This window comes from Aptenodytes patagonicus, unplaced genomic scaffold (assembly GCF_965638725.1).
Source record: "Aptenodytes patagonicus unplaced genomic scaffold, bAptPat1.pri.cur scaffold_129, whole genome shotgun sequence".
NCBI classification, from domain to species: domain Eukaryota; kingdom Metazoa; phylum Chordata; class Aves; order Sphenisciformes; family Spheniscidae; genus Aptenodytes; species Aptenodytes patagonicus.
The window spans coordinates 172,162-196,379 of NW_027472072.1; the positions used below are offsets into that span (position 1 = coordinate 172,162).

A 24,218-nucleotide genomic window follows, 5' to 3' on the forward strand; every position below is an offset into this window, starting at 1 on the left:
GCGCAGAGCTTGGACCCCTTGCGTGGAAAGGCTTGGCTTCCCAGCAGAGGCATGCTGGAGTGGATGGCAGGTGGCGACATCATGATGGATGAGGGTCCCACAAGGAGGGCAAAAGCTGGAGTCCCCAAGGCCCAAGAGAAAGAGGCCTGGGCTGTGCAGCCCTGGCAGGAGAGGGCTTTGCTGTCCCAGGTGACCCTGCAGCACCGTGGGGCCTGGGCCAGAGGTGGAGCTGATCTCCAAGAAGGACAAGGTGCTGCTGAGAAAGTCCCTGTGGGAAGAAAGCCTGTGATCCAGCCACACTGTGGACATCATGCTGGGGGCCGACTGGCCAGGTAGCAGCTCTGCAGAGAAGGACCTTGGCCTCCCAGAGGACAACAAGCTGAGCACGAGCCAGCAATGCCCCCTCGCGGCAAAGGCCAACAGCCTCCTGGGCTGCATTCGGAAAAGCATTGCTGGCAGATGGAGGGAGGTGACCCTTCCCCTCTTCTCAGCACTGGTGAGGCCACGTCTGTAGTGTTTTGTCCAGGGCTGGGCTCCCCAGTACAAGAAAGCTGTTGACCTACTCAAGCAAGTCCAGCAAAGGGCCACAGAGCTGGTTTCAGGGATTGTAGCGTCTTTCATAGGAGGAAATGGCTGAGAGATGTGGGTCTGGTCAGCCTGGAGAAAGAAAGTCTTGGAGGGATCGTATTAATGTCTATAAAATTCCAACTGAAGCCAAGAAAACACTTTTAGACTGTGAGGGTGGTCAGTCACTGGAACGGGTTGCCTGGAGAGGTTGTGGAGTGCCCGTCCATGGAGATATTCGAAACCCACCTAGACAAGGTGCTGAGCAACCTGCTCTAGCGGACCCTGCCTCAGCTGGGGGGTTGAAACAGATGATCTCCAGAGGTCCCTTCCAACCTCAACATTGCCGCGATTCTGGGAGTATAAAGAAGTAAGACAGGAAGAAATGAACAACACAGAGCCTTGACCACAAATATGGTGAGATCCCATGGACAAGACCCACACTGGAGCAGGGGAGAAGTGTGAGGAGGAAGGAGCGGCAGAGATGTTCTTTGACTGTTAACCTCCTCTTCATCACCACCCCTGCTCCTCTTGGGGTTGGGGTGGGTAGATGAATTGGGAGCGATGGAGTAATTTGAGCCTGGGAGAAAGTGTGAGGGCAAAGGTCTTTAATACTTTTGTCATTGTTTCTCACAATCCACATCTTTTTTAATTGGCAATACATTAAATTGATCTTCGGCAAGTCCACACCTCTTTGCCCGTAACAGTAATTGGTAACTGATCTCCTTGAATTTGTCTTGACCCATGAGATTCCTGGTTTCTTTTCTCCCCTTGTCCTGTTGAGTCACGGGAGTGAGGGAGTGAGCAGCTGGGTGGCTGTCTGGCTGCTGGCCAAGGTGAACCCACCACAGGACCGCATCAGGACTGCTGCGTCCAGTACGGGGCTTCCCAGCACAAGGAAGACCCTACACCGAATGGAGCGAGTCCTGCAGAGGCCAGAAGGGTGGTTGAGGCCTGGAGCACAGTATGGAGAAGCAGAGGCTGAGAGAGCTGGGGTTTTTGAGAAATTGTTCAGGGAGAAACAGTGGAGCAAGGGCCCAGGCCCGTTGGTGGGACCTCAGTCAATGGAGATTTTCAATGTTGGAAAGATCCAAGGGACAAGGCCATGAGCACCTGATCTCTTTGGAGTTGTCTGGGAAAGGGCTTGGCTGAGAGACCAGCAGTGGCCAGAGCTCCGGGACTCGTGTGTCGTAAGAGTCAGTAGGAAACTGATTCCCTTTCTATTAATGAGTGCGGTGGAGTTGGGTATCACAGAGCCCCAGAGGAGGACAGAGGTGACCATGCAGCAGCAAACGTCCCTCCTCAGGGCTGGGGTGTACGACCAGACATGGAAATGGCCGGTGTGTGGGACTGATCTGGGACAGTTTTCCCAGGGCAGCTTCCCCAGGGTGTGCAGGGAACATGGCACAGAGCGGGCCCCTCTCTTCTGCACCTTTGGTGCCTTGCTTCCTTCACCACGACGCCTGGCTCTGCACCGTGAGCACCCTGCTGGGTGCCCTCACCCTGCACACTCTCACAGCGTTGGGAACACTGGTGTTTCCCTCTCCTGGGCTCTTTCCAGCCCAGCCCAGCCTCTCCCCACCTCTCCCCACCTCCCCTGCCCTCGACAGCAGCCCAGCCCAGCCCAGCACAGCCCAGCCCAGCGGAGCAGCCCAGTCTGGGCTGGTCCCACTGCAGTGCTCATCGCAGGGTGCTGCAGAGCTCTGGCCATGCGGCAACAGCCCCAGCCCCTCTGAAGGGCACAGCAGGTCCTGGGGGGCAGAGAGGGGTCTCAGCCTCCCCACCAGCCCCAGGGCTGATGCTTGCCAAAATGCCACAAGGAAACAGAGGCCAGTCACTCCCAGGATCTCCTGCAGTCATCTTGTTGGTGATCCGCAACCCCAACTGCATTTGACCTCTTCTCTGCTCCCACCAGCCCCACTCCCCAGGACAGCACAAGAGCCCTGGGCCTCCTCAGGCAGCTCCCGCATCTCTCCAGTCTCCCCTTCCTGTGCCTGCTGGCTCCCCACTGACTCCCATGGCACTGCAGAGTCCTTTGTGGATACCTCAATCCAGTGCTTTACTTTGGGGGGACGCCACCTTTCAGGGTGTTGCACCTTCTGAGTCTCCATTCATTCCAACCCCAGGGCACGTGGCGAGTCCCCATCCTCGCCTCTCCTCACCCCTCCTCATTCATTTCCAGAGAGTCTGCCGTATACCATCAGTCCTGTCGTACATGAAGAAACCTGAGGAGAGAAGGGGAGCTCATGGACCATCTCCCCTGCCTTTGGACACCAAGAGGAGACCTTTGAAATCCAGAACATCTGGTCCAGTGGAACCCAATGGTACCATGAGCTTAACTCCCAAAACATTGACAACAAAAGGAGAACAGACTCGTTAAAACACCAACTCCTCCGACATTGTCTTGGAAGCAATGTAGTAGACATTGAAGATGTGGGTATGACATCGGCACGGAAGAGGGGGTGGAGAAAGGACTGTCGTGGTGTAACCCCGGCCGGTAACCGAGCACCACACGGCCGCTCGCTCCCCCCCAGTTTTATTGCTGAGCGTGATGTCATATGGTGTGGAATATCCCTTGGGTCAGCCGGGGTCAGCTGTCCCGGCTGTGTCCCCTCCCAGCTTCTCGTGCACCCCCAGCCTGCTCGCTGGTGGGGCGGGGTGGGAAGCAGAAAGGGCCTTGACTCAGTGTAGGCACTGCTCAGCAGGGACGAAAACACCCCTGTGTTATCAACACCGTTTCCAGCACAAATCCAACCCAGAGCCCCGTAGCAGCTACTACGAGGGAAATTAACTCCATCCCAGCCCAAACCAGCCCAGCTCCCAGTACAAGAGAGGAGTTTGATGCCGGGACAAGTGACGACTCACCAGCTTGGCAGAGCACGGGTGCCTTTTCGTGCCCTGGGATGTCTCAGGAGGGGCAGGTTGGGCTAAAGCTTCTCCCCTCCTCCCCTCGGGGCTTTGTGGTCTAGCGGGGCAGCTGGGGCTTGGCTGCAAGGACACCCTGGGTCCGGGTGTGCTGTCCTGCAGGCAGCGGCAGAGGCCAGGAAGGACGCTGTCTGCTCAGCACCCTCAGGGTGGTCCCCATGGGAAGGACACCATGGGACGGGGCTGCTTGTTCCAGCTTTATTTAAAAAAAATACAGATATATTCAAATACGGCCGTTTTTGAGAGGAGAACGTAATCTCTCAAAGGCTCGGCAGGGCCAGCAGCACAGCGATCGCAGGCTCCATCCTGATGTTGGCACATCTCTTGTCAGGATGAAGAGGGTCTGAACTGCCAGGGAGCTGACCGAGAGTTCCGTGTCCTTCCCCAAGGGCAGGAGGGCTGCAACGAAAGGAAGCGAAGCGGACGTGAACCCCCACTGCCTGCAGAGACCCCCAGGAGTCCCCTCCAGCCCATGCCAGCCCCACCCATCTCTTGCCCTGGCCAGGAGGAGCAGGTGGGACAAACAGACCAGCTGGAAGCTGCTGCTCAGGAATGCCCCATGTGCCCCTGACACGTTCCTCTGCCCCTGAAGCGTTGTCCTGGCACGGGGCCAGCCATGGCAGCACCCTGCCCCGGCTCTGTCCCCTGCCCCGCCAGCCCCAGCCAGCACAGCACCGCCCCTACTCACCGTTGCAGATATCCAAGAGCTTCTCCAAGCTTCGGTTCCTCAGGTGCCGTGCGGCAAGCCCTAGGCACAGAGCTCCTGTCAGACCTCCTGCTCCCCAGCACGCTCCCAGCAGCACGGCCCCCGGCCCTGCCAGACTGGCTGCACCCCCTCCTCCCCCTCAGCAGGGCGGACCCCAGGGAAGGACAGTACGCGAGGGCGGTGGGACTGAGCAAGGCTCCCAGCGAGCCCACCTGCGTGGCGGGCCCTGCACGGGGCAGCCAGGGCTCTGGCAGCCACAGGGCTGTCCCTTGCTGCCAGTGCAGTGGAGGGGACCGGGGCCAGGCTGCCAGAAGAGGGACCCCAGGGGCTGTGGCTCACCGATGAACCTGATGGCCGCCACTCGCAGGGTGGCCTGAGCGTCCTTCAGGTACGGCAGGCTCTGACACAGATATTCTTCCACCCTGCTCCTGTTGTGCAGTAGCTGGAAAGAGCACAAGGGCACGTGGCTCATACAGACCCTCCCCAGCCATCCGGACCAGTCCCTCCTACCGGTGCCCTCCTTCCCTCCCTCCCTCCCTCCCAGGCAGGAGCCCTGTGGGGCTGAGGTTCAGAGCGAGCCGCAGGCACAGGGGGCCTGGGGGTGCTGCGACCCCTCTGTCCCAGTGCCAGGGCTTACATGTGCCAGGGTCTTGTTCAGCACCCTGGGGGCAGGGAGGGGAGAAGGGCCTGGAGAAGAGCCCTTGGGGGCTGCGTGCTTGAGGGCAAGGAAGCAGCTCCAGGCTCTGGGCTCCAGGCTGGAGCAGGGCAGGCGAGGCACAGCTGCACAGCCCTCCCCACGGGCACGTGGGGCCCGGCCGTGGGGCTTGGGGGTTGTCCTCACCAAGCACTCTCCAATGAGGTGTGTCTGACGCGTCTCGGCCAGGTAGCTGAGCTTCCTCCATCCCAGGAACTTTGCACAGGCGAGGAGGGTGTTCCCAGAGGCCTGCAGAGAAGCAGAGGCTGGGAGATGGCACCACAGCCCAGGGAAGCAGCCCTGGCATCCTCCTCCTCTTGGCCAGGCTCCGAGCTGTTCCCAGCCCCTTATGGGAAGAGGCAGCAGGGGACAGAGTCTGAACTGGGTTCAGTGCCCAGGGCAGGGACACGGGGCAGCCACCACCTCAGGTATCTCCTGCTGCCGGCCAACAGAACAGAGATCCTCAAGAGCTGCTGAGCTGCTGCCAGGGATGGGGGCAGGCCGAAGGGCAAAGGAGGTGTGGGCCCACAGCTGTAGGCAGCGAGGGCTGGAGCCCCAGAGACACTGGGGCAGGATGGAGCCAGCAGCACGTCCCAGGAGCATCCCCCAGCAGGACGCTTGGCTCCCCAGCCGGGGCTGCCCCAGCTCCTCCACACCCAGGCTCCGGGTGAGCAGAGCTTTGATCCCGGGATGCAGGGCCAGTCCCCTTCTGGCTGCACCTCCCTTCCCACCATTCTCCCTGCCCCAGGCTGGTGACGCACATTCCCAGACTGATGTCCAGCAGCCCTCGCCCCTTATGCCAGGCCAGCGTCGGCACGCCCTTCCCGGCGTCTCCAGTGGGTCGCTGGTCACTCACCTTCGCCACGCTCTCGATCTGGTCGTTCATGTGGAGAAAGAGCGGGAGCAGGACCCTCTGCACTTTCTTCTTCATCTTTTTCACGTTTCTCCCCACCACAGTCTTCATCACGCCTTCGAAGAAGCTGATGGAGAGCTCCCGCACCTGGCTGGACACCTGGTGGTGAGGAGGACAGGGGGACTTCAGCAACAGCCGCTCCCTGCCCACAGTGAGCAAGGGCATCAGCGTGTCTGATGTGAGGGGGGCTGCTCTGGGGTCGGATCCTGAACACAGGGGCTGTGGGCCAGATCTGCAGCTGCGGCTGAAGAGCCCCAAAGCCCTGAAAGGCCATGCAAGAGGAGTGAGGAGGGGAGCCCTGCCCAAGTGCTGCCCACAGGGCTGGGCTGAAGGGCAGCTGTCTTTGCAGGGTGCCCATCTGTAGGGCTCAGGCTCCCACAGCAGCCTTACATCATCAAAGAGGGGCAGGAGCTTCTCCGCCAGCTGCAGAGCGATGACGCTGGCCTCCTCCCTCTTCATGTGACCCATCATGTTCCTGAGCAGTACCAGGGCCTTCATCTTGACATCAGCGTTGGCATCCTGCAGGGTCTCCATGATGTCTGGCAGCAGGACCGGTATTTTTCTTGCCTGTACGAAACACACAGTTTCCTTATTGTGAAGCAGGGAACGAGCACCCTGGCAAAAATGCGCCGGCTGCTGAGCACCAGCCTCCCGCCCGGCTTCCCAGCAGGTGGCCCAGGAGTCACTGCAGCAGCCTCCTGGCAGGCAGTGGCCACGGATGGGGATGCGGGGAGAGCCCGAGGAAGGGAAGGGAGTGCAGGAGAGCAGTGTCCCCTGCTCAGCCACCCCCTGAAACCGACCGGCCTGAAGGGGGCAGGTGGATTGGCAAGCCTCTGTGCCTGGAGGGCTCCCCAGGCACCCACCAGGCCCCTCCATAGCAGGGAGGGTGATTGGAGCCCTCACCCCGCCTCCTGTCTCCCAGCCAAGGCCAAGCCACCACATTACCCCCTGCCCCAGGCCCCGGCTGCCAACATGGCTCCGCTTGACTACACCCTGCTCACCGTCTCGGGTGTCTCTGAAAGCGTGATGAGGCCCCTCAGCACCAGCGAGAGCATCACCGGGCTTGGATGCCTCAGGTACCTCTGGGCTTTGTACAGGGCAGCAAACTCCTCTCTTCCAACGTCGGCGCAGAGCAGCAGCTAAAACGAAGACAGCAGTGAGAGACCAGCAGAGCCCGCAGGGCTCCCTCCACCGCGCTGGCACAAAGGGGGCACGACACGTGGGCGGTGGTAAGTGTCTCCTCTCCCCAGACTTGAAGCCCCCTCAGCCTGCGCAGAGGCCGTGCCTCTGCCCCAGGCCCAGCAACTGCCCTGACTCGGGCTTCTGCTCCTTTCTCTGCCCCTGCCCCGGGTTTCCAGGCTGCAGAGCAGGGCAGGGGGATGCAGGCAGGGGGATGCAGGCAGGGGGATGCAGGCAGCGGGGAAGCAGGGTGCTGCCCGGGCAGGGGCAGGCTTCGTGTTTTTTCACCGGGGCCAAAACAGCACAGGGCGGCCCCAAGTGTCTGGCACGGGGTCTGGCTGGTGCTGGGCAGGTCCCTGCTGACCCTCCGGGGCTGTGTCCATATGTACTGGAGGAGGTGGCCATTTGGAGGCAGACGGAAGGGGAGGGGGCCGTGCCCGTTTCCCTGGGGAGGCAGGCACAGCCCTGAAGGTCACTCACAGCCAAGGGATAGATGCAGGCGTCCTCCGCGGCACAGCTGAACACCTTGCGCAGCCGCTGGTCCTGGAGCACGCTGAGCAGCTCCGTCAAGACACTCCACAAAGCCCAAGGCACAGAGATCATCACCTCCCACATGGCCAGGGCAGCGCTGCAGACCCAGAGCGCTCGGTCAGCAGGGCTGCCTCGGCCACTGCACCGTGCCCAGGCCAGCCTCTCCGGACCCAGGCGGTGCTGCAGCCCTGGCCCTGCCCACCCCCCTCACTTGGGGTGCCCGGGGACCCTGCCCGCTTAGGCAGGAGGGGGCTGAGGTGGTGTTCCCCATGGGGCAGGGAGGAGCGTGGTGGCGGGACTCTGGCTTGGCCAGCTTTGGCTGCTGCGGGCCTGGCTGACCCACCGGGGCTGGGAAGCGTGGTGGGATGGAGGGCCCTGCTCCTTGGGGATGTCCTGCAGTTTTCCGTGGGCCTGGCAGCCAGAGAGTCCCTGGGCCCCTCTCCCCACAGGGAACGAGCCCTCAAGGCTGTCGGGGCCGGTACCTGTCGCATGTTGGAGAGATCTTCAACAGGCTCCTGACCACTTCCCTGGGGCACCGCTTGGTCAGCAGGAGAAGGAATGAATCCAGGCTGTGCCGGGCTGGCTCCATGCGGATGTGCTCCATGTTTTTGTGGGTGTACCTCACAATCGTTGGCACCTGGAGGGGACACAGTGAGGATGGTGCTGCCACTGGAGTGCAGCCATTTCCCAAGCTGCCACTGAAACTGCTGCCCTTCCCATCCCTCTCTGCTGCCTTGAAATGGCTTCAGGTGCCCGAGAGAGCTGGGTTAGGGAAGGAGGGAAGAACAAGGGCTGACAGGGCTCACGGGCAGGGCAATCCAGCCGCAGGGCACTTACATCCGTCAGCCAGGAGGCAGGGTCTCTCATGGCCATATCCAGGATGTTGCTGCCCAGCTGCCTGTCGTAGATGTCATCTGCTGTCAAGGCCTCAATGGCCACGAGGAGAATGTCTGTCATCTGAGAAGGCTGGAGGTATTCTCCAAACACCTACGGGAGGAAGGAGGGGAGCAAAGACATGTCACGCCGAGCACCCTGATGGTGCTTCTTGGCTGAGCACCGCCAGCAGCTCTGGCAAGAGGTGCCCGGCAGTGCTGTCAGCAGTGCCCGCAGGAAAGCTGGAAGCAGGGACTGCAGTCTCTGCAGGGCAGAGGGTGAGAGCAGAGGGTCCCCAGGGTGAGGGAGGAGGGTTGGCATCATGGGCGCCGTGTGTTTGCCCTAGAGAGAACCAGGGCTGGCTGGTGGCCAGAAGGGCTGGAGCTGCTGCTGGGACACTGGAGTGCCACCCTCGCCTAGTCCCTGCTCGGGGAGAGCAGGAACCCTCTCAGCAGGGACAGTAAGGCCATGCCAACCCCACTGATTCTGGGTCCCTTTGCTCACACAAGCCTCCTGCGGATGCCAGGGACAAGAGTCCCAGCAAGGGGGGAGCTCATTACCGTGGTCATGTCGCTGCTGTCGAGCGAAGAAAGCAACCAGGTGCTCTCAGAATCCCATCCCAGTTGGAGCTCCGGATGCTCTGGATTCTCCTCTGGCAGCGTCTCGCCTACGTGGAGGGGAAACACAGGAGAGTCGGTAGGACAAAGCATCTTTGCCAACAAGCTTCCCAATCGGTGAAAAAGCTCGGCATGGCTGAGGAGGGAGGCTGTGCTGGGGACGGCTCCCAGCCGTGAGCAGCCTTGGCGTTCAGGCATCACTGTGTCCCTGCCCGTGGGACTCCTGCTGCCAGCGTGCCGAGGAAATGGGGTCCCGGCGTTGAGCCGGTCGTGCTCGCTGGCCCCGGCTCTGCCAGTCCCGGGGGGCCCCTCACTCACCGGTCTGCAGGGGCTGGACCGTGGACACCTCGTAGGGCTCTGGCGGAGAGCGGCTCTCCTGGGGAGCCCCCACCTCTTCCCAGGCCACCCTGGGGTGGCTGGGGGGTCTCTCCGCCATCCTGCGAAATGGAGGAAAGTTTGCGGGGGGGGGGGAGGGGGGGGCAGCTTAAGGGCAACACCTCGGCAGCACGAGGCTGCCAGGGGCGGCAGGGAAAGACGTGGGCTGCGCTCGGGGTCTCCTCGCCAGCTCCGTGCTCCTGCCCTGTCCTGTCGCTGTCTTGTCAGACACTGCAGGGCCACGGCCCCGCTGGCTATATATGGTGCCGTGGGGTGTCACAGAGGGGGGGTCACAAAGGACCCCACTTTGACCCACTGCCCGGGCTGGAAGGGGCAGGGAGTCCACTTGCAGGGGGTAGGGAGCCAGCTCACCATTGGCCCATGGGTCCTCTCGGGGTGCCCCCAGGCCCCCATCTGCTTTTATGTCCCCTCAGGACCTTCCTGTACCCTTTGGCTCATCCCAGAGCCCTGTGTTCACACGCCCCAGGCCTGGCCCCAGGACCTCCCTGCGAGACCTCTGCTTCTCCCCCTCCGTGTCGTGCTCTCTTCACATCTCCGCAGTTTCTGGCATCTCACAGTTACGTCCTTTCCCCCACTCTGAAAATCTCTCTCAGCACCAGGAAGCAGAAGATGTTTACGCCTGCTCCTCTCCTCCAATCCCTGCTTGGGGATACAGTTGTCGATGGGACTCTTACAGTGTGTAGCGCGTACCAGATACTGTCAGAAGAGGAAGCCTGAAAGAAATAGTCTCTCTATGCTGCCTTAACATCTTTAATCAAGGCCCTCACCCACAGCCTGAGAGACGGAGAACTTGAGGAGTCATTCAGAAAAGTCTTCTCTAAAGACATGGATCTCACCGGGATCCAAACCTGCCCGACTGATGTGAACAGCTTCTAAGCTGCTCCTTATTTGTGCCTTTAGAGATTTCTCGAGGTTTCTAAGGTGCGCAGTGGAGACGATAGACATTTTTTGATGGTGTCTGCCGTCTCATTGCTTACAGAAGCTCTCATTCACTTTTGTCTTCATCAACCCTGGCTTGAGGTGCAACTCACCGCTTTAGAAAGTGAGAAGCTGTTGGAGATGGCAGGCCGTGAAAGGAGAAACCTAGTTGGCCTGGGGTGAAACTGGTGAGAATATAAAGGGATATTTGGTGCCAGCCAAAAGCTCGGAAAGTAGAGCGTCAGGATAGAAGGGGAAAAGGGGGAGTAGAAGGTGCGGCTGAAAAATGAGGCGGGGACGCCTGGGGGTCCCAGTCCAGCAGCCCTGTGTACCTGCTCTGTGCAGCCTGCAGCAGGAGAAGGAACCTGTTGCCCTGACTGTACCGCCTGTGTTTGACTGGCTGCTGTAGTCAGGAAGACATGGAGCGCTCCCCGACATCAGCGAAGGGGCACCCTGGTGTGCTGGTTTTGGCTGGGATAGAGTTAATGTTCCTCAGAGTAGCTAGTACGGGGCTATGGATGTCTGGAGAGCCTCGGCGTCTCACACAGCACTACAGGCCTGTACGTGGCCATTAGCTGAGCGGCTGCCCTGAATTCGGTTAGGCTGCGTGGGGACGTGTGAGACAGCTATTGTTACAGACAAGGGACAGCCAGTAAATACAGCTAAGGGAGGGGAGAAAGAGAAAGCCTTCACTCTCCCTCGGGCACATGACTCCATTTGGTCAGCTGAACACCTCCTCAGGCGGCCCTGAAGAGCGTGAGGAGGGACAGGTGGTGATGTCCTACATGTGGGCATCTGCCGTCATTTCAGCTGGCATCCTCACCAGGCTGCAGGGTGATGCCCCCAGGTGTTTCCCACTCTCTCAGTCCTGCTCCACTCTCGTGGACTACCTCTGGCACCTCCAGTGTCACCAGGTGTTTGTGTGTGAACTCCTGCTCTCCATCTCCACCAATGACCATGGGACCATAGAAAAGGAGTGCAGGTGCCTATTTTGAACAGACACCGTTGCGGAAGCAAGAGGAATCTCACCTGCTGTGGGTTTGTGGCAGGCATGGGAGGGAGCTGAGGTCCCTTCCAGCCCCAGGACTACACATCCAGGACGAGATGCCTCCATTGACTCAGCCGATTCCCTTCCCTCAGCAGGGGTAAAGGAGATCCCTCCCTGTCAGTGTCCAGGTGCCCTGCCTAATGACGGGACAAGGCAGGGTGATTGTCAGACCTCACGGTGTCTCTGAGAGGAGAAAGGACAGTGCTGGGAAGAAATGTCTCTGCAGAGGTGAGACAGGCCACATCGGTGATTACTTCAGTCTCTTTCCACATGGGATCCTGGAGAGCCCCAGGGACAGCTGGCGGGAGCGCAGCGTGGGGTGGGGGGCAGAGAAAGTGACGTCTTGGGCAGGTCCTGTCCTCCTGGGCTGAGACAGGCTCCTGGGATGGAGGGAGCTCAGGGTAAGCAGGCAGCACTGCAGAGAGACGGCTCTGCCAAGGAACAACTCCTCTGCAAAGCGTGGCAGGGCTCAGAGGAAAGGAATAGGGCAGAGAGAGATTGAAAGCAGTCTGGAGTGGGAGGACAGAGGAGAGCTCAAAGGAAGAAATCGTTACAGCCCTTGACACGGTAAGTCTCTTGGTGCAGGGCAATGCAGCTGCGGTTCTTGGCAGGGTCTCCTACAGCTATCGTAGCCTACAGGATCCGTCAGGAGGACTCCCAGTCCAGGGGCTCATGTTAGACAAGCGTGAAGGGGTGAAGCCAGGGTGTGCACCCAGAGCTGCCCAGGGCATTTCAGAGGGGACTTTTCCAGAGGAAGATCAAGGCAGGGGATGCCTTAAAGGTGAAGAGCTTTCCGGAGTCTATGCTCTCAGTTTCCTGCTCTTTCAGGGAAAAGGCGCTGCTATGTTTGGAGAGGGAGACTGAGAGTCCTGAGCCGCTACACTGAGGGATCAGTGGGTGTGGTAGGAGCCAAGTAAACTGCTTTCATCCACTCCTCTACCTACGGAGAGCACCAGCATCACCTTTGTTGCCCTCATCGGGGTTTGTCTGACCTGCTCCTTACTGCCTGCAAACGGGGAGAACCTCTAGAGAGTGCCTGAAACGGGGAGGTTTCTTCAGGTCAGAGCTGAGCCGACAGTAGTTGCTGATGGGGTCTGTGATCCCAGACAGGGATTGAGGGCAGAGGAACAGTTCGTGGCAGGGATAGCTCCAGGCAGCAGACACATGGCCAGAGAGCTCTACGCAGCTCCGACCAGAAATGTCACGGGAGGGAGAATTTGGAAAGCTGCCTGTCATCCCCTCCAACGCAGACGCCTTCCTCTGAGCCAGAGCCCTGGTCTCGTCTCCCACCCAGCAGAGCCTCTGCCCTCAAGGCTGCGTGGTCCAGGGCAGGAGTTGCCTCCTCTGCAGCCAGAGCTCTAGCACGGCAGAGGTGCATCTCTCCTGACACGTGGCCACTTGCCTCTGCAGAGCAAAGGGGCTGAGAGCGACTGCCCTGGGATTTTGCGAACTGGGAGGGGCTGCGCTCTGCTGGGTAAGGAGAAGGCTTTGCCGAGTGCCCGGCCACCTCTCCTCTCCTTGCTTCCCTTAGGAGGAGAGTCACAGAGTCTTTCTTTGTTTCTCCACCTGGTTGTGCTGCTCTTCTTCCTGCTCTTGGGGTCCCTGGCCAGAACAGTGGTGGTGTGGTGCAAGGGGTGGGGGTGTTGAGTGCCTGCTCTGACGCTGCCCTGGAGGGCGCTGCCCTGGAGGTGTCTCCATGGGACCAAGGTGCCCAAGCCCTCTCTTAATTGTCCAGGCTGGAGACACTGCAGTCCGAGGTTGGGCAATGAGACGCTGCTTCCCTTAGCAGACACCACCTTAAGGCACCTGACTATGCTGGACAGGGAGTCCTGCGAGGCTGTGAGCATCACTCCAGAAGGGCATAGCTCTCCTGTCGGACCTCTGTGATGTCTGAGAGCACCTGATCTGCCCATGCGAATCAGCATCCTTGTCCTGTCCTCTTCATCACACTCTGCATAGCTCTGCTGGCAAGGAGAGGTGGTTTTAAATCTCCACGTTGAACAGGACCCCTCTGCTCCCAGTACAGTCCGGTTTCTTCTTCAGAGCAACCTCTGTGTGTGGTCCTCCTCCAGCTGAGAGCGGTGCGAGCACAGGGCAGCTGGGCACCCGGCTGATGGACAGAGCAGCCCTCCTGGACGTGAGCACTGACGGAGGTTTACACTGAGAGCAAAGGGGCAACGGGGGGATTTCACCCTTTCCAAGAACATCTCCCAAGTGGGATGGGGGGGTCTGAAGTCTAAAACACAGTGTACCGAGACACATTTGCTGCACCTCATCTCCCCCCCTCCTCTGTGGAAGAAAGCATCCTTCTGAGCTTTTTACCCTCCGCTCTGGCGCAGCCCAGGGAACTCCTCCCCAGGAACCCTCCCTCCAAATTATCTGGGCTGTTGCTACCTCCATGTGTCATTGCTGTAAAGCAGGGCTGACCCTGAAGGAGCCCACGGGTAGAGGGCACTGCTCTGCACCGCGCCCTCAGCCAGCACAAACCAGAGCTGAAGCCTCGGAGCTGCAGAACAGTCCCCCAGGCAAGAAAAGCACCCTCGGGTGTTTCACAATGAATGAATTAAGTTTTGCTCAGAGAAGCTTCTCTGAATTTTTCTGGTTTATCTCCTTTGGCAGTTTGAATGCCCAGAAACAGCAGATGTCCAACGGCAGCTCCATCACCCAGTTCCTCCTCCTGGCATTCACAGGCACGCGGGAGCTGCAGCTCTTGACCTTCTGGCTCTTCCTGGGCATCTACCTGTCTGCCCTCCTGGGCAACGGCCTCATCATCACGGCCGTAGCCTGCGACCACCGCCTCCACACCCCCATGTACTTCTTCCTCCTCAGCCTCTCCCTCCTCGACCTGGGCTCCATCTCCACCACTCTCCCCAAAGCCATGGCCAATTCCCTCTGGGACAACAGGGCCATCTCCTACCCAGGATGTGCTGCACAGCTCTTTTTATTTGCCTTTTTTATATCAGCTGAGTATTTCCTTCTCACCGTCATGGCCTACGACCGCTACGTTGCCATCTGCAAACCCCTGCACTACGGGACCCTGCTGGGCAGCAGAGCTTGTGCCCACATGGCAGCAGCTGCCTGGGGCAGTGGGTTTCTCCATGCTCTGCTGCACACGGCCAATACATTTTCACTCCCGCTCTGCAAGGGCAATGCCCTGGACCAGTTCTTCTGTGAAATCCCCCACATCCTCAAGCTCTCCTGCTCAGACTCCTACCTCAGGGAGGTTGGGCTTCTTGTGGTTAGTGCCTGTTTACATCTGGGGTGTTTTGTTTTCCTTGTGGTGTCCTATGTGCAGATCTTCAGGGCCGTGCTGAGGATCCCCTCGGAGCAGGGACGGCACAAAGCCTTTTCCACGTGCCTCCCTCACCTGGCCGTGGTCTCCCTGTTTCTCAGCACTGCCGTGTTTGCCTACCTGAAGCCCCCCTCCATCTCCTCCCCATCCCTGGACCTGGTGGTGTCGTTTCTGTACTCGGTGGTGCCTCCAGCAGTGAACCCCCTCATCTACAGCATGAGGAACAAGGAGATCAAGGATGCCCTGCGCAAACTCTGTGAACACGGACTACTGCAGCATCAATAAGGTGTCCATCATCCTCAGGAAAAGCTCGGATGCTCTTTTGCTCATATGTGCCTTGTTTTTCTCTTGGTTTATTATTCTTCATGTATTCCTTCTACTTAAATAATAATATTCTTCCCCCTCTAGCAGTGTTTTCTGACCCAAAAGACCTCATGTACATATGGAGCCAGGCTCCCTGTGTCGGTAAAGACAATCAAGAATCCAGCAGAATATTATTTGTCTCTGCTCCCATCTCTTAGATCTCCTCTGGAGCTGGGGGTGCAGCCCCAGCACACAGGAGAGGTCAAGGAGCCATGAGCCCAGCTGCCACATGGAGGAGCAGCACTTGTGGACCTTGGGGCTGCCCCTCGCTGCCTCAGCGGACAGATCCTTTCACATCGGGGCTGCTGCTTCCCTGGAGCCATGGCCATGGACAACCGCAGGATCTGGTCTTATTAGAGCAGCCCTGCCAGCGCAGGGCCCTGTGGAGAGCACGGGCTGGGAACCTGGAGGCCATCAGCGCTCACTGCCGGCAGCGGCCCAGGCTCTGGAGGTACAGCCCCTTGGTGACTGGAGGGGGGAACGCAGGGACGTCGTCACCGGCTGGGGGACAAAGTGCCACCCTCTCCCCCCACTGGCAAGGGCAGACTCACAGTTGAGGATGGCGGCCCTCTTGCAGGGCCGGGCGCTGGCGGCAGCAGGAGGGAGAGGGGTGCAGAGGTGGCGCCAGGCGGCCTCGCTGTTGCACACCTCCTGGAGGCAGCGGCAGGTCTGGCCCAGTCTCAGCAGGTCGGGCAGCGTCAGGAAGGAGACGACGTGTAGTAGCTGCGGGGAGAGAGGGGGCGAGAGCAGCAACCCTGGGACCCCCCCCTGCTTTCAGGGGGAGACCCCAGCCCCGCCATCCACCCCTGCTCAACTCACCAGCTCAGGGGGGAGACGCTGCATGGCGGCCACGTCCTCCCCCTCCTCACCACCCTTCAGGCTCCTGTGGGGTTGGGCTGCGGGCAGGGCATGTGGGTGAGCTGATGGCGGGCAGCCCCACAGCAAGCACCACCCCCACCCCTCCTCAGCCACCCCACCGCCACCCCGGCGGCCTCACTGCCATGTCCTCACCACCGACAGCTGGATGCTGGCGGCGATGGCGATCTCTTTCCAAGCAGTGGATGGAGATCAATCTGGGGTTACTTAGGTAAGGTCAACCCTTAAGAGTCCATTGGCTGAGACGGGATGCATCCAAGGATGCTGAGAGACCAGCCGATGTCATAGCAGGGCCGCTCTGGTACATTTTGGAAGGTCACCATGACCGGAGAAAGCAAGAGGCAAATCTTGCATACCTCTTCTAAAGAGAGCCAAGGACTGAGCAGGGGAATTACAGGCTGCAGTGACAGAGGCCAGGGGCTGCGTGGCTGGGGAGCAGCTCTGTGGAAAAGGCTCTGGTGGTCCTTGAGTTTCATTAGGCAAAACATGACCCAGCAGAGGATCCTGGGCTCTTTGAGCAGGACCACAGCCAGAAGAAGCGATTATCCCCCTCTGCTCAGCGCTTTTGACACCACACCCAGAATACTTGCCCAGGTTTAGACCCTGGGCAACGACAGTGAGACATTGGCAAAGAGGAGCCACTTCACCGGAGGGCCACTAAGATGGTAATCCTTCCATTACCCTTCAAGAGTTGGTGCGATTTCCCCAAGAATACCAGTATCTGCAACAACATCAACAACAACAAAGGCATTAATGTCCCTAAATATAAATACCGGCAGTGGAGCAGTGGGCACCTGTGGTAGCCACTTAGGGCAATGCCAATTAGATCAGTATTTGCAATATACAGCATGATACCCAATCCCAAAGTACAGATCTAAAGCGGTTCAGATGAAGGGCGGTCTTGCAAAAGACACCCTTTGTGTTCCCAGGTGGCATGGCCACTGCTGATTTCCCTCCCCAGGCTGGCAGAGGCCGGCTCCCCTTCTGAGGAGGGACTCCCTGCAAGGAAGCCACAGCCGTGGGTGTTGCTCACCTGGTTCTTACTGGCACTTCACTTGGCAGCCCTTCTGGGGTGTTTGATGCCTTCCTGTGACTACTCTTTCTGCACAGAAGATCATAAAAGGACAATGATTTCATAAAAGAGGGTCATAAAGGCCCTGCTATGGACAAGAAAGCTCACCATGAGCGCTGGAGGGAGCCAGGAAGGTAGTTGATAAGCACCAGGCAGATCCAGGAAGCTCAAGGCCTCTTCTGAAGCGTAAGCGGCCTTGAGCAGCAGTGCTTGCCCGTGTGGAGGTCTGGGAGAGAGAGTCGGGGCCCATCAGTGAGAATCCAAGTGATGGCTGCTGGCTTTAGCAAATCCTCACAACCATGTCAGAGCCCAGAAAGGGAAGGCACTTGATGGCTGTTGGCAGAGGAGACGCAGAGAATGTTTGTCCCGGGAATATGGCAGGAAGGACCTTGCCCTCTTTTTCTCCTTCAGTCCCCACGCTGGGACGGACCTCAGGAAACATCCGTGAGCCTGGAGGAAGCCCAGACCTCCTGGGATGAGGTTCTGTCAGTGCAGGGGAAGAGGGAAGGATTTGTGAGACACATGGGAGTGCAGGTGAGGGAGCGGTATATGTGTAGCAACAAGTGTGCTAAGGGTAGGAAGGAGACCTGAACTAGCATGGGTAAGTGTAGGGTGGGGGTCATCCTGAATTGAAGTAGGTTGTTTTTTTATAAGTTGAGGCCGCAGAAGAAGGAGGCTGCGCAGGTCAGTGCTGGCATATGGCGTGAAGATTCAAAAAAGTCTGGGGGCTGGGACATCTTGGGTGCTAGGGGAGCATTAGCAGGGCTTTGGAAGAAACTCGGTGAGTTGTTGCGATCTCTGAGGCACTGGCAAATCCTCAGAAAACTTTGTGTTTGAAGACACAACCAGTGAGGATAAAGAGACACCAGTAAAGCTTGGGAGATCCCGGCTCAGAGTGAGGCAGGGAACCAAGGGGGTGGTTAAAGGTTTCAAGGAAGCAGGCACAGGCATAGGAGAGTGTAGGACAGCCTGTGGTGGGGACAAGCAAGGGCCTTGGTGGGGCTGAGACACCCCCCCAACAGAACTGAGATCCTCGTCCTCTCAGCTATGGCTGCTGCTTCTTCCAGGGGGGCCCATGAGAGGACAGCAGTTCCTTATGTTCCCAGTGCCTTGTGGCCTCCTCACCTCCACAGAGGCTGGGAGGTGTCCGACCGCTGTCCTGCACTCAGCATTGCACACCCCCACCTCTCACTGCCCCCAGGAAAAGCCCCGAGACTCCCATGAGGGAAGAATCCCCTTTCCCAGGGGACAGGGCTCAGGCCTTTGCTCTCTTGATTGAGGAAATGCATCAAAGGCTTTCAGAGCCACCTCCACGTGGGCTTTTCCACCTGTAACCAGTGCTTCTGACTTTCTGCTTCACCAGTCCCCAGGGACGGGAATCTTCTCTGGTCATGCCCTCCACGGTCTCTCCGGTGATGGGCATCAGTGGGGCCTGCCAACACCCTCAGGAACTCCGAGTTTTGCTGCTGACTTTTACTTCTCTAGAGGCTTCTTCAATCTGCCAGGACCTGCAGGATCTTGCCACTAGAGGGCTCATTAACATGCAAAACGCCCCAACAAGCCAAGTGTCTGTGCGTAGTGTTCCTTAATTCCTCAGTTCTTATGGGGTTCTTTTGAGTGATTTCAGAGGTCAATAGATTTCAATACTGAAAAACAAGTTAGGATTCCTTCTTCTTTTAATTTTTTCTTTGTATTTCTTCTTACACACATTAAGTGATATCAGCAATCTCCAGACAATATTGATCCTGAACGTCTCCTTAATGGAGCCTGAATATGGAAGTCAAGACCCTTTCTGTCAGACCCTCTACGGACAGTCTTTGCCCCAACCCCACCATTTCTCTCACCAGGCAACTAGGACTTAGAGCAGCCTGTTCCAACCTGAGCTTTCCCCACTGAAGTCTGTAGCTGCATGTTTCCGCTCCTGGGCACCAATTCCCACCTGCTTTACTGGGAAAAGGAGCTGACACGGAAGGATGTTTCTTAATTGCCAACAAAGAAAACCAAAGGAAGGCCCAGTTCAATAAACAAAAGACCTTCCTCAGCTGCATGGTGAGTCCACGTTACCTCCACCGAAGTTCACTTTCCATTCTGGACGGCCTTAGGCTAATCGCAAACCCATTGTTGTGTCAAGCACAGATCATCCCAAGGCCCCCCAAAACTCTCCCTGCCCCGGACTCTGTCCGTAGTCGCTCTCTGCACACAGCGAGTCACACGTTGGAGTCACAAGCTCCCTCCATTCCCAGAGGCAAGCAAAGAGGCAGAGGGAATGAAATGCTCTCTCTTGACGAGCTAAAGCTGCACTGCTCCCAAAATGTCAGGGGCTCAGGAGCATCTTCAAGTAGACTCTGCAACACGCAGATCCCCTCATTTGTCATTCGCTGGAGGGTAAGTTACATGTGACTCCATTGTAGGTGAAGACAGGGATGAGAGTGACCTGCTACAGTGTAGGACACCTCGGGTGCAATTGCCCAGGCTTACCTTTCTGGTCCAAGGAGAGAAATGGGTTGTCTCCACTGAGATGCCCTGGCCTCCCCTGTCTGTCCACCAGCTCCTGCTCCAGAAAGGCTCTTGTCGGTCCTGGCTCACATTCCCCAGTCCCTTGTGGAGGCTTCAGCTGCTCCCACGGATCCTGGAGGAAGTTGCCCCCTCGGTGTGGGCAACTGAGTCAAGCCCTGGAGGAAGAGGTTAGGCAGAAGTTGAAACAGATGCAGGAAAGGCCTGGGTGTGAGAAGTGGTCAGGAAGCCTGCATTTTCAGATCTTTGGTGCTGGTCTGTAAAGTCTTGTGAATTTCTTCATAGGACATGACACGGAGCAGCAAGCTGATGGCACTTTCTCACCCCCTTTGGAAATACAGGTTTGTGCAGCCATTTCCAAAACCACATTTCACCCCAGCACTTTGCATGGAGAAACCGTGTTCTGAGGACATGTTTATTCTAACACATTTCACATCTACATCTCATATCTAAATGGAGCTGGGAGCAATGAAGACTGGATAAGTTGGGTAGATGCTGCTCGTATCTCTTTGCTGTCAAGCAATGGCCCCACCTGCTGGCACTTCCCTCATACCGTCCCTTTTTTGGAGATGGCCAAATCTTTATGGGGTTGTGCAATGGCATAACACCACGGCCCTCCACGTGCCAGACCACCATTGATGTACATGTTCCCTGAGTTCACCCAGTCACCTTCTCCTTCAGGCACCCAGAAATGCAATCCCAGAGGACATGCTCTGGGACACGTTCCCCATCTAAAGTGAAGCTAAGCAGCCTTTAGCTCCCCAGCTCATTCCCTGGACCTTTCTGAAAGATGCGTGCAGCATCTACTTTTTGCCAGCTGTCAGGGAGTCCCGCCAGTCTCCATGACCTTTCAAAGATGACAGAGAGTGGCCTCACTGTGACATTGTCTTACTTTCTCAGCACCTCTCGATGTGACCCGGCCATTCCCACGTACCGGTAATGGTGGAGTTTGCTCAAGTAGCCCCTGATTTGACTCCTGTCCTCCGTTGGCTGTTCTCCTCCAGAGTCCTGCCTTGAGGCACAAAGGCCTGAGAGACCTTGCTGGTCAAGTCTGAGGCAAAAACGACATGGAGGATCTCAGATCTGTCTTTACCTACTCTTCCTAAATCCAGCAGTGTCCAGTCAGTATCTTTGTTTTCTCCTGGAATTGTTCCTGAAGTAGGAAAACTCGTTATGATTGCCTGGAATTCGCTTTCAGGTTCCAAACTGATTTTGATAGAGAGAAATCTTCTGCTTGGACGATGCTGTCCTTGGAGACCAGCTGTACTGAGCTCTGCTGCCCTTCAGTGGTGCTGACTATTGGATCCCCACTGAAACTCCCCAGAAGAGGCACAAGTCTGCTCCTCTGAGGTCCAACGTCTGCACTCTTCCATTCTGCTTGTTGTCCTAAGATGCTCCAGGAACCGCCTGGACTGTGCATGCTGCTGTGTTCCCCTTTCAGAAATTGCCAGGGTCATTGCAGGCCCCAGGGAGACCCAGGCTTCTACAGCCAGAGGCTTCCTTGGGATCCTTCAAAAAGACTGTACCCGCTTCCTCACCCTGACTGCGGGTTCCTTATCTCCCACCATGAGAGGCCACTTTTACTGGCCTCTCCTCGGACCCTCCCTCACAAGGGATCACCAAACTCTTCCCCCGCCCCACAGAGGAGCTCCATACATCCCGTTAAAGTCTTCACTTTCAGGGAACCCCACTCCTGATCCTTCCAGCCTGTCCCTCCTGAAGAGCCGATACCCATCCAGTGCAGCACTCCACGCTGTGTGCCTTGTCCAGCCGCGCTGTGGCTGTTACTCTATCGATGTCAAAAAGCACAGGCTCTCGCTCCGCTTGTCTGCTGCCCTGGCTGAGGGCATGGGTGCCCATCTGGGCTGTGGCACCTCAGGTGTAGCTCCAGGCCAAGCTCTGACTCGCCTTAAAGGAAACCTGGTACCGAGCATCGACATCCTTCTGTGTGCAAAGGCTTTGCTTCACAGCAGAGAAGCTCAAGCTGAAATTGAGTGCCGAGTGTGAAGCAAATCCTGCTGTCCCCAAGGCCAGAGAGAAACAGGGCTGGGAACTGCAGCCCTGGCAAGAAACAAGGTTTTTCTCAGTGGTGTCTCTGCTGCCCCTGAGGGCCTTTGGCAAAGGTGAAGCTGATCTCCATGAACAACAAGGTGCTGCTGAGAGGCCCCCTGTGAAAATTGCTTGTCTGTTCCCTGACTGTCTAATCAAGGGGGTGAGTAAAGGTTGGGGAAGAGATAAAACAGCAGTTTGAGAGGGCAGGCACATGAGCGGAGACCCCGGTGTGATGTGCCTTGTCTTCCTGGACTGCCCTACATCTCCTGCATGGAGAAGGGAGAGACCTTGCCACAGTGCAGTGGCCATCAGTCACTTGTGTTAGGAAAATGTGCAACTGGCCCGTGCTGTCCGAGGAGAGAGGCTCGGACACAAAGCACGGAATTACAAGGGTAAGCATTTATTCATGCGCATGAGGTGTCTGAGCGAAATTGGGGTACCTCAAATGTGGTTTTAGACAGGGTTCTTATACCGGTCAAGCATTGAGGTACAACGTGATTTGACCAATCACTAATTAACACACACACAGTACTGATGACCATCATAGTAACACTTCACAAAGCAACTATTTTTCTGCAGCCTCCTCAGCCATCAGCATTCTCGCTGCTTGTCTATTGATCCAGGCGTCCCTGGAGCTGGTCTATTGATAGTAGCTTATCTGGGCTGCTAGAGACTGGGAGAGTTTCAAAGGTGTGTCAGAGGGACTGGGGTACTGGCGTTATCTTGGTTGTCCAGGGGTCTCTTTCAGCCTTCATGGACAGCTCTAAGGTTCCGAGAAGCAAAGCCCTAATTTCCAGGGCAGGGCTGTTCTTCTGGTCCTTCTGATGAGCTGGTGTCCTTTAGTTTGCTTACTCAAGCGTGATAAATCAGTATACAACGTGAGCTATATCTCCATCTTCAGAAAGTGAATACGTTTTCATAGTATAAAGACTGATTGTCCTAAGAGTTAGGGAGGGAAGTTTTGATAACCTTGGAGCAGGGGATGCCTGTGGCCAGGCGGATTCTGCAGAAGGCTCTTTGATGGTCAAGGATCACCTCTCCGTGGTCCAGAATGCTCCACCCCAACATGCAGGAAGTCACGCCAAGGCGGCAGGAGGCTGGCATGGCTGAGAAAGGAGCTCCTGACTAAGGTCAAGCATGAAGAGGAAGCACAGAGAAGGGGGGAGCTGGCTGCCTTCCAGCCTCAATGGTCTATGACTCTGTGCTGGAGAGAGCCATTTGTGTGTGTGTGTGTGTGTGTGCTTGTCTGTGCATGGGGGAACTGGAGGGATGAGGGAATCTTGAGGCCAGCTCCTAGATAGGTGGAGGGTCTAAGACCAGCTCCAGGAGGGACCCGTCCCATTTGTGTCTATACAGGTATACATCTCACACGAACACAGCCTGGCATGCAAACAGCCCAACCCTCATTTCCCTTTCTCCACAGACTGCGATTTGGCTTGGCCTAGAGACCTCCCGAGGTCCCTTCCAGCATGAGTGAGTGTGCATTTCCTTCCACCGCAGGTCTTCCCTTGATGAGGACAGGGAGAGCGCTCAGGTTCCCCAGGACCACAGAGGTAAGCAGACATAAGTCTGACCCACTCAGGTGTGGCTTTTTTGTCCCACTCAACTCACTGACTCAAGGCGGACAGGCAGGTTACCCCAGACCCGCCTCATCATATCCTGAGCTGAACTTTTGCTTTTCCTTTTCCCTCTTTCCCCCTCCCAAATTCTTCTTTTTGATCATCCTCACATATTCCTCGACAAACAGCCCAGCTCTGCTCTTGCCCCACTGGCCCTGGCTTTGCTTGCTTTGTGCCCTCATGAAGTGTTTCTAAGAGGGTCGTCGTGCTGGTTCCTATGTTGGTCAGTACAGAACCAGTAAATCCTGCAATTACCTGCAGTGCCCTGCAACTTCTCATGCGGTTATCTTGTGGTGATGGCTCACCACAACCACGGTGAGCCGTCTGCATGCAAACAAGAAGAGGTGACAAAATGGATCTTCAGTGCAGGGGGACCTTGAGAAACTCTGGGATTCTGCCAACAAAAACTCCTGAAGTTTTCCAAGGAGAAGTGCCCAGTCCTGCATCGGCAGGGAATAACAACCCCATGTATCAGGGAACGTGACCAGCTGAGCAGTGACCCTGAGGAGAAGGGCCTGGGCACTACGAAGGACGCCAGACGAGCCAGTGGTGCATGCTCACCATGAGCAAGGCCAGCTGCACAGGGGGATGTGTTAGGAGGAGCATGGCCACCCAGACATCTTGAGTTTTCATCCCCCTCCAGGGAGCCGTGGTGTGGCCACACCTGCCCTAGTGTGTCCCTCTGTGGGAATTCCTGCTCTAGGCGGGTGGGGAAGGACGGGAGAGTGCCCAGAGGAGGTCTGCACATCTCCTGGACTTCAGGCCCCAGTCCCCATCTTTGCCGACCTCTTCCATCCCAACACAACCTCAGGAATGTGATGACCCTGGAGAACCACCGTGCACTCCAGGCGGCTCCAGATTCTTGTCTCAGAGGATGGGTGTCTTCAGTGTCACCCGTGGGAAAGCTCTGGGAGTGTCCCTGTCCCGTTTTACACCTTCAGCAACGAAGCACCACAGAGCTGCTTGCTCACCCTCCCCGCCACAGTGGATGGGGGGAGAGAAGTGGAAGAGTAAAAGTAAGAAAACTCGTGGATTGAGATAAGAACAATTTCATACTTGAAATAAT

General features: G+C 57.4%; 1 protein-coding gene across 1 annotated transcript; it reads right to left on the reverse strand.

The window, feature by feature from the left end:
* Positions 1-4,237: 4,237 nt before the first annotated feature.
* Positions 4,238-8,003, reverse strand: LOC143173582 (maestro heat-like repeat-containing protein family member 7). Its single transcript, XM_076363850.1, has 6 exons — positions 7,995-8,003; positions 6,804-6,941; positions 6,193-6,369; positions 5,746-5,901; positions 5,037-5,138; positions 4,238-4,252 (listed from the first exon to the last, which is right to left on the reverse strand). The coding sequence occupies exons 1-6, from the start codon at positions 8,001-8,003 to the stop codon at positions 4,238-4,240; spliced, it is 597 nt and encodes a 198-aa protein (XP_076219965.1).
* Between the last annotated feature and the right edge of the window lie 16,215 nt (positions 8,004-24,218).